The sequence below is a fragment of the Tachyglossus aculeatus genome, chromosome X1 (assembly GCF_015852505.1).
Source record: "Tachyglossus aculeatus isolate mTacAcu1 chromosome X1, mTacAcu1.pri, whole genome shotgun sequence".
Lineage (NCBI taxonomy): Eukaryota > Metazoa > Chordata > Mammalia > Monotremata > Tachyglossidae > Tachyglossus > Tachyglossus aculeatus.
The window spans coordinates 113,840,337-113,850,067 of record NC_052101.1 but is presented as its reverse complement, the minus strand read 5'-3'; the positions used below and the strand labels follow the sequence as shown (position 1 = coordinate 113,850,067).

Here is a 9,731-nt window from a genome sequence, read left to right as displayed (position 1 = left end):
GGGCGGCAAAGGGAAAGAGAAAAAGAGGAAGAGGAGGGGGAGGAGAAGAAAGAGGAGGAAGAGGAGGAGGAGGAGGGTGGGGAGGAGGAAGAGGAGGAGGAGGAGGGTGGGGAGGAGGAAGAGGAGGAGGAGGAGGGTGGGGAGGAGGAGGAGAAGGAACAGGAGAAAGGAGGAGGAGGAAGAAGAGAAGGAAGAGGAGAGAGAGGAAGAGGAGAAGAAGGAGGAGGAGGAGTAGAAGGAAGTAGAGGAGCAGAAAGAGGAAGAGGAGGAGAAGGAGGAAGAGGGCTGGGGCCAGACGGGGGGTGGGACAGGCTCCAGTGGGAGCCAAAGGGGGCAAGAGGGTAGGGCCAGGACTTCACATCAGACTGCACTTGCCCTTGATTTTATCTGTCCTCTTCTGCTTGCTGGAGCGCTTGCCGTCAATGTTGAGGCTCATGCTGCGGTGCTTCTCCAGGTTCAGCAGCTCCTGGAACAGCTCCTTGACGTTGTAGTTCATCTTGGCCGAGGTCTCCATGAAGGCGCACTGCCACTCCCGGGCCACGGCCTCGCCCTCCCGCGTGTCCACCTCCCGCTGCGTCTCATCGCACTTGTTCCCCACCAGCATGACGGGGATGGTGTCCACGCTGCCCTTGATCTGCAGGATCTGCTGGTAGATGGGCCGCAGCTCCTCCAGGGACTGCTTGCTGGTGACCGAGAAGACCAGGATGAAGGCGTGGCCCTTGGAGATGGACAGGCGCTGCATGGCCGGGAACTGGTGGCTGCCCGTCGTGTCGGTGATCTGCAGGGTGCACACGCTCTTGTCGCAGCTGATCACCTGCCTGTAGGTGTCCTCGATCGTCGGGATGTACGTGTCGCGGAACGTCCCCTTGACGAAGCGTAGGACCAACGAGCTCTTGCCCACGCCCCCCGCGCCGAACACCACCACCCGGTAGTCGTTGCTCTGCTCCGGCATCTTCGGTGCCAGCTACGGTGGGGACACCTGCAGGGACAGGGGAGGGAAGCACACAAAAACACCACAAACACACACACACACACACACACACACACACAACGGAGCGTCAGGCCCAAGGAGCCATTGGGCATAGTAGACGCCAGCTCCGTGGGGGCGATGAGGGCAGGTGCCTCCCCAGTTTTAAGTACATTCTTTAAAGACCCCATTACTGAAGCTCTGGCTCTGCCACTTATCTGGTTTGTGACCTTGGGCAAGTCACTTCACTTCTCTGGGCCTCAGTTACCTCATCTGGAAAATGGGGAGCGAGACTGTGAGCCCCACGTGGGACAGAGACTGTGTCGAACACAATTTGCTTGTATCCACCCCAGCGCTTAGTACAGTTAAGCACATAGTAAGTGCTTAACAAATACCATCATCATTATTATTATGTACATAGCCCCCCTTTTCGTCTTCTTCCCGGCTGTGTCTGTCTCCCCCTCTAGACTGGAAGCTCCTTGAGGGCAGGGATCGTGTCTGTCCATTCTACCCTATTGTCCTCTCCCAAGCGCTTAGTACAGTGCTCTGGACAGAGCAGGCATTCAATAAGTGCCATCGATTGATTCCAACTGGGGGTGAAGCTGCCCTTCCCGCCCCTACAGCCGTTTGGGCCGGACTCCCAGCTTTGCTACCCCCGGGACTCTGTCGAGCCCCCAGAATTTTGGAGTGGGGCTGAAGAAACCCCAAATTGGAGCTTTCTGACCCATTAGCTCTGCGCAGCTTGCCACCCCACCTCAGCCCTGTTCCACTCACTCCGCTGCAAAAGCCCCACCCCATTCTCGTCCCCTCTACTCAGAATAAAAAGTTGGCCTCTATGCCAGTAGGGGAAGTGATGGTTAAGCTGCCTGCCGGTGGCACCTAGGTGGCAATATTAATTATCATCAGCATTCCAGGGGGAGGGAGAAAGGAAGGGCCCTGTCTCCTCCCTAGCTCCTGGGTGCATCTCTGTCTAGGGAAAGCCTCCCTGTCCTGGGGAGTTTCTCTTTGGTTGTAAGGAGAGCTAGAACATGGCCTCGTCCCAATCCCTCTCCCGCCCCACTCCAGCCCAAGAGAGGTCACAGCCAAGACCCAAGGGGCATTGTGCCCTGGGGAGGAAGGGACCAGGCCCATGGACTTCCCTGGACTAGCTGTTTCCCCGCCGGAGGTGGGCAAGGGCACAGCGACCTCCATGCCCACCTTGGTTCCTGGATTCCCAGACCTGCTGCTTCCTTGCAGGGAACCTCTAGGTTCAGAGCAGCATGGCCTAGTGGAAAGAGCTCGGGCTTGGAAGTCAGAGGACCTGGGTCCTAATCCTGGCTCTGCCACTTGTCTGCTGTGTGACCTTGAGCAACTCACTTAACTTCTCTGGGCCTCAGTTCCCTCATCTGCAAAATAGGGATTCAATACCTGTTCCTCCTCCTGCTTAGACTGGGAACCCTCTGGGGGACCTGATTATCTTGTATCTACCCCAGCGCTTAGTACAGTGCTTGGCACCTAGTAAGCACTTAACAAATACCATAATTATGTGAGAACATGAGCCTCAGATCCTGAGCACTGACCTCTTGGCTCAGCCCCATGGTCTGCCCAGCCTAAGACCCCTTCTCTGGCAGTGGCATCAGGACACTGGGAGGAACCGGATGATGGTGACCCTCCTGGACCCCCATCCACCTGGTTAGCGACGGACCATCCAGCCTTCCTGACTTTCTCCTCTTCACCCCTGACTTTCTTTCTAAGTGACTCACTCTAGATCACTGGTCCATGGCTTTTCCAAAACCCTTTTGGGCTGCCTAATTTCCTAAGAGAACGAATTCCATCTGCTCACCTCCTACGAGGTGAAGATGTACTTCCTTTGGTTTGTTCTGAACTTACCTACCACCCTCGGATTTGAATGGGTGCCCCCTCATCCTGGTCCTGGGGGATTTGGGGAACGGACAAGGTTCCCAAGAGAAGCCACCCTGTTGTCCGTTCCTGGGGGTCCTGGCAGATGCCAGGATGGCCGGGATTCACCATGTTAGGATCACTCCCCAGGAAGAGAGGGAGGTGAGGTAGAGGGGGGCTGATTGAGTGTCCCACTCTGGGGCCCCCTAGGTGGGGAATCTGCAGGGATCTGGACTGGGCAATGGAAAATTCCTTGCTCCCTCCTTGCCCAGCTCTGGGGATAGTCCCTTTCCCCCTCCCATTCTATGTCCAGGGCTCTCCAGCCCCCTATCCATTCCCCTACCCTGCAATCCCCTCCCTGCTTCCCCTTTCCAAGCTGTCACTCCCCTTCTTCCAGTCTCTGCCCGAAGATCTCTCTGCCTGGACCCCCTGTCACTCCTGGCCCTTCTGAATGTTACTTCTCTGATGGCCTTGACCCCTGCTGTGTGTGCTTTGGGTCTATATACTTCCTTGCACCCCTACTCTCTCCCCCTCCCCACGGGTCCTGGTTTGAGCTACAGAAAGCCCCCAGGGACTGAACCTTACTGAGCAAGCCACCTCTCAGAGAGTTTTCTCAGCTTTCTGAAGGTGCCTCCTGTGCTGCCTAGTCCAGTGCTAACTTCCCAGCACACCAAGGTGGGGGCTCACCCGCTACTGGCTTCTTTGGGAAAAACCTCACGGGAGGGGAGGGTGGTCTCAGGGAGGATAAGGGAAATCCGATTGTTGGCCTGGTTTTCTTAAATTTAAGGGGATGGTCACAATTTGCTATGTCCACGTAAGTGTTGTTTTAGTTCCCTCCCCTACTGGAGGGCAGGAAAGGAGCCAAGTAAAAGAAGGACCAGATTCTGAGCCATGATGCTCCCTCACGTGGGGTTGAGGGGAGGGAAGCTGTAAGTGTTGTTTTAGTTCCCTCCCCTACTGGAGGGCAGGAAAGGAGCCACAGTAAAGAAAGAACCAGGTTCTGAGCCATGATGCTCCCTCACGTGGGGTGGCGGGGAGGGACGCCATGAGAGGGAGGGGCCTTTAAATCCTCCTCACAGTCCGTCAAGCCGCAGGCCTAGGGAGGAATGGGGGGGTGGGGGGCGAGGGAATTTAACACTCTGGTTTGGGAGCGGAAACTCTCTTGCTGACAGCATTTCCTCCTTCCCCCGCGGGAGGGCCGGGCCGAGCCGAGCCGAGCCGAGCCGAGCCGAGCCGACTAAAGTGAGAAGGCCCAAAAGGGTTTTGGAGACAGCGGCCGCCCATCCACCTGGGACTCTGCTGCTGCTGCCCCTTCGTTCCTGGGGATGGATCCAAGGGTGGGGGCAGATGGTCCTCACAGAACTCAATCCTGTCTGTCGGCCCTTCTGGCATGGAATTTCCCTCACTTGCCCACCCTGCCGGGGCTTTGGGGCTGCAGTGGGCCAAAGCCTGGAAGATTTTGGAGGCAGGAGGGTAAAACAGTTCAGATCCAAATCGTTGCCACTACCCCACCCCCAACAGAGCAATTCCGGAATGAGAAACTTGACCCAGGCCCCCCCCCCCACCTTCTGCCTTGACACATTTCCTCCAGCTTCTCAAAGGGCTTCTACAATATCATCAGGCTCAAGAGGGGTCTGGGGAGCTCCACAGGTGAGTGGACCCACGATGGGTCACTGGAGGGAAAGTTAGGGGTGGAGAGGGTAAATTATAGGTGTCGGATGGTCCACTCCAGCTATGAAGACAGGGGTTATGTGGTTCCTCCCATTGTTCTGTGTCAAAGTCCTGAATTTTAAAGATGTCCCCGGGGAGGCTCAGGAGCTAAGACTTTGAGCACCAGGCTTAATGAGGGAAAGTCCAGATCTAGTCATTCTCCTGGACCCATTCTTCTTGAGGCTGGAACGAGAATTCTGGGCCTGTCTGAGGCTTCGTGGCCAAGGAGGGGTTGGGCCTCGGGTCTGTGGAGGGGAAACTGAGGGGCTGACAAAGCCACAAGGAGATCCTGTTCCCCCGTCCCAGGCAGCTCATCGACCCCCAACCCTCCTGTCCTGACCCAAGGACCACCTGCCTGGTGGAGTCCTACCGATCAGGCACCTCTACCTTCGTGACCCCGTCCCCTCCCCCTCCTCTCCCCCCACTCTCCATAAACCCTAGATTCCCCGGAGAGACTTAGGGAGGTCGTCTTGTCCATGCCCCTGCCGCTATAGGGTCAGGGTCAAGGTCAGAACGGAGAGAGGAGAAAAGGGGAACCGCAGCCCCAGCTAGACGAAAGGTCCTGACCCTTCTCCCCGTCCCCCCGGCCACCAAAACTAGATCAGGGGAACAATTTGGCTCCACGCCAATTGGGGGGGGGGAGGATGGGGGCTCGCTCCTGCCGAGAAGCTTCCCCCTCCTCCCACCTTGAGCGGGAACCCAGGCGACCCGGCCATCCGCGGCTGCTGCTGCAATGGGGGCGGGAGGGAGAACGAGGGGAGCTGAACCCCGGAACTGAACCCACCTCTGGCTACAGCTTCGGCATCCCTCCACCCTGCAGCGCCCCGGGCCCTGTCCTCGCTAGCGCCGGCCCCCTCCCAGCCAGGGCCTCAGCCCCGCACCCCTAACCTCCCGGCCCCGCACCCAGTTCCCCAGCGTCTCATCCCGAGCTCCTCGGCCCCGCACCGCCCCCGCCCCCTCCTCCCGCAGCGCCGACCCACCCGCTGGCCCCAGCCGGCCCCGCTGGGCAGCCCCCCCAGCCCCTCACCTGGGCCCGGGCTCTGCTCCTGCTCCTTCCCCGGGCGGCTCCGGCTCCTTCTCGGCTAGCGCATCGTCCGGGGCTCCCGCTGCTGCACGAGGTTCGGGTTCGGGTTGGGCTCGGGCTCGGCTTGGACTCGGGCTCAGCCGCAGTCTCTCCGCTCCCCCCCCCTCCCCCCGTGCGCGCTCTCCCTCCGTCTTGCTCGCTCCTCTCTTCTCTCCTCTCTCTCTTTCTTCCTCTGGACTCTCCTCCCGCCTTCCCTGTCTCCCTCTCTGGCTCTATCTCTCTGTCCCTCAATCGCTGTCTCCCTACGTCTCTGTGTCGTTATCTCTGACCCGTGTGTGTGCCTATCTCTCTGGATCTCTCTAACGCTCTATGTTTCTTTAGGTCTCTATTTCTATGTGTGGCTCTGTTTCTAGGTTTCCCACTCTCCCCCTGCCCTGGGGATGGAGCAGGTGCCTGGATACCAAAGCAGCGATCTCTCCTTCCTCCCCACCCCAAGGGAGTCGGAGATGGGGCTTGGGCCCCTAGGAAGAGATACCTTCCTTGCCCATGGAGTTCTCTGACTCGTCCCTGCCTGGATCCCAGGGCTGTGCGGTTTATCAGAGACTCCAGGGACCACAGTTCACCTTTCGAACTGGGGGTGGGGGAGTGGGGTGGGAGAAGGGAGAGAGGTGGGAAGGAACCCTCTGCCCACTAAGGGAGGCAGGAGGAGGGGCTTGCAGTGAAGGAATACTTGACCTTAGCTAGGTATGGGGGGGGGGGGGGGATTAGAGAGAGGTGAGAACAGGGGGGAAACACCCCCTTCCCCCAACAACCCTGGCAAGTGCAGAGTGTGGACCTTCTTCCAACTCCCCCAACCCAACCAGGTCCAGAGACTGCTCGTTGCTTTCCTTCCCCCAACTACCCGGGGGTGGAGAGGAGGGGGTTGGGGGTGCAAGGGTGAGACGCTCTGGAAAGGCAGAGGTATTGCTTAGAGCTAAAGCCCCCGGCATCCCAGGGGGGCTGCACCTGAACTGGGCAGGTTGGAGTGACTGAGCAATTGATGGCATTTGTTGAGCATTTCCTTTGTGTACTGTACTAAGCGCTTTGGGAGAGTACAGTACAGTGGGTAGACATGATCCCTGCTCTAAAGGATCTAACAGTCTGGGGTGGGGGGGGACACACAGACAAAATAAATTACAGTAAGAGAAGCAACGTAGTATAAGGATATGGACTGAAGTGCTGTGAAGGTGGGGATTGGTTGGAGGGGAGTACCTGAGTGCTTGGCGGTGGGAGGGAGGAGGGGGGAAACTAAGGGCATGGGGAAGGCTGTAGGGAGGGGAAATAGGGTGGGGAAGCAGCATGGCCTAGTGGATAGAACATGGGCCTGGGAATCAGAAGGTCATGGGTTCTAATCCCAGCTCTGCCACCTGTCTGCTGTGTGACCCTGGGCAAGTCCCTTCACTTCTCTGAGCCTCAGTTACCTCATCTGTAAAGTGGGGATTGAGACTGTGAGTCCCACATGGGACAGGGACTGTATCCAACTTAATTTGCTTGTATCCACCCCAGTACAAATACCATCATCATCATCACTACCTCAGAGCTAGCAACCCCTTCACATGCATCTCCTGGCTCAATTTAGGGTCCTCCTCCCCTCCGCCGGCACCCTATTCTACAGCAGACCCTGAGCCACACCATCCTGGGACACACTCAGACCTCTGTCTCCTACAGCGACACCAGAGTCCTGAGAGGAACCAGGTGATGATTGTGCCCCCACCCCGGACACCCCTCCTCATTCATTCAATCATACTTATTGAGCACTTACTGTGTGCAGAGCACCGTACTGAGCGCTTGGGAAGTACAAGTTGGATGGTTAGGGATAGACCATCTGACACCCCCCTCCACAACTTTCCTCTCTACCTCCCTGCCGTTTCCTCTATCTGTCAATCCATCAGTGGTATTCATTGAATACCTGTTCCTAGAGGACTGTATTAAATGCTTGGGAGAGTATACCAGAAGCAGAAGGACACAGACCCTGCCCTCAAGAGGCTTACACTTTAACAGAAGAGACAGAACATAAGCTGTTAACATAGTAGGAACCAGAAGGAAGGCTCCGGATATAATAGGGAATATGTCTGGATGAAATAGCAGAATAAAAAATTGAATGTACCTATCCACGTGAGTGCTGAGGATGGGTGGCTTTTGGGTTGGCACTACTTGGGATATTGGGAATCAGCCAGGGACTGTAAACAGGGAATATGTGTTTGGTTCTGTCCTACTCTCCCAAGCAGTCAGGACAGGGCCTTCCACTCAGTAGGTGTTGAGTAAATACCATTGACTGATTGCTTGGGAAAGGCTTCCTGGAAGGGGTGGGTCCTAAGGAGTATTTACATACACATCCTTATAATTTGCCATTTCCCCTTTCTAATTTATTTAAATGTCTGTCTCCCCCTCTAGACTGTAAGCATTTTTTTAAAATGGCATTTGTTAAACACTTACTCTGCTGGGGTAAATACAAGTTAATCAGGTTGGACACAGTCCATGTCCCACCTGGGGCTCACAGTCTTAATCCCATTTTACAGATGAGGTAACTGAGGCAAAGATGAGGTAACTGAGGCAAATTAAGTGACTTGCCCAACGTCACATAGCAGGCAAGTGGTGGGGCTGGGATGAGAACCCAGGTCCCTCTGATGTCCAGGCCCAGGCTCTACTAGACCATGCTGCTTCTCATGCTGTGTATTGTGGTCAGGAAACATGTCTACCGACTCTGTTGTACTCTCCCAAGAGCTTGGTCCAGTGCTCTGCACACAATAAGCACTCAATACGATTGATTGATTGAATGAATAAATACCACTGATGGATTGATAGGGAGGCTTTGAAGATAGGGAGCTCTAATGACCCACTAAGAGAGCACCCAGAAGGACCATCGCAGCAGGGACACTGCCCTCACCTTCGCCCAAACCCATCTGGGGGAACCGAAATCTGGCACCCAGATGCCCCCCAGCATGGGATGCAACTTGGGGGATCAGGGTCCAGCCACTTTTGTTTCTTCCCCCAGCAGTAGTGTGGGGAGGAGAGAAGAGGATGGAGTGACCGAAGGTCCCCCAGTACAATCATCCATGTGGTGGGGGAAGGCCGGGGGATGCCTAGCCCCAGTCCAAAAGTCCACTTTGAGCATCTTCATCCATCCCTGGGGTGATTCTCCATCCCTCAGGCTCCAGGAGGATGGAGGAAGTGGGCTTTTTCTCATTTGTCGGAATGAGAGGTCTTGGCTGTCTTTCAGCACCCAGCACTCTGCCCCCCAATCCCCATCAATTCTCTCAATCAATGCTATTTATTAAGCATTTACTGTGTGCAGAGCACTGGACTAAGCACGTGGGAGAGCACAACAGAGTTGGTAGACACGTTCCCTGCCCACTAGGAGCTCACAGTCTAGAGAGGAGCTTACAGTCTCACCTTTCACGAATTGTACTTTCCAAGCGCTTAGTACAGTGCTCTGCACACAGTAAGCACTCAATAAATACGACTGATTGAATCAGCCCCCTGAGTCTGCTGGGGGGCCCTAGTCACATCATCACCTCCCCTTTAAAGACCCTTCTTCTCTGCTGCCAGAAGCAGCTCCATATCATAGGCTCGCCATCCAATTCCCTGTCCCAACCTCCCTCCCCCCGTGGGGTGGGGGGGAATCTTATTACCCAGGGGTCTGAAGTACCCGATGAGCAGAAGGAGATTTCAGGCCCCCAAAGGAGCGGGGCATTGGATCATGTGGCGTCAAAAAGAGTATTGACTCCTTTAAACCTGGCCTGCTCTGAGTTCCAGTCTCCACCTCCAGTGGGACCACCCTGCCTGAGACCTAAACAGACCAAAGCAGGAAACAGAGAAGGGGGAGGGGGAGAAGGCTCTCCAGTCCCCATTGCCCCCCATGGAGCTGGCACAGGAGGAGCCTTCAGTGTCTCCTCCTCATCTGGGTTCATTCATTCATTCATTCAATCGTATTTATTGAGCGCTTACTGTGTGCAGAGCACTGTACTAAGCGCTTGGGAAGTACAAGTTGGCAACGTATAGAGACGGTCCCTACCCAACAGTGGGCTCACAGTCTAGAAGACTGTGCTTAGCTAGGGTTCCCAGCTAAGAGTGAAGCCGAGGTCTCCACCTCCCAGGCCATAAGCTACAGCG

General features: G+C 56.1%; 1 protein-coding gene across 1 annotated transcript; it reads right to left on the bottom strand.

Annotated features, from left to right (window-relative positions):
• Nucleotides 1–214: 214 nt before the first annotated feature.
• On the bottom strand, nucleotides 215–5,772 carry DIRAS1 (DIRAS family GTPase 1). Its single transcript, XM_038739942.1, has 2 exons — nucleotides 5,583–5,772; nucleotides 215–979 (listed from the first exon to the last, which is right to left on the bottom strand). The coding sequence occupies exon 2, from the start codon at nucleotides 950–952 to the stop codon at nucleotides 356–358; it is 597 nt and encodes a 198-aa protein (XP_038595870.1). The 5' UTR covers nucleotides 953–979; nucleotides 5,583–5,772; the 3' UTR covers nucleotides 215–355.
• Nucleotides 5,773–9,731: the final 3,959 nt, after the last annotated feature.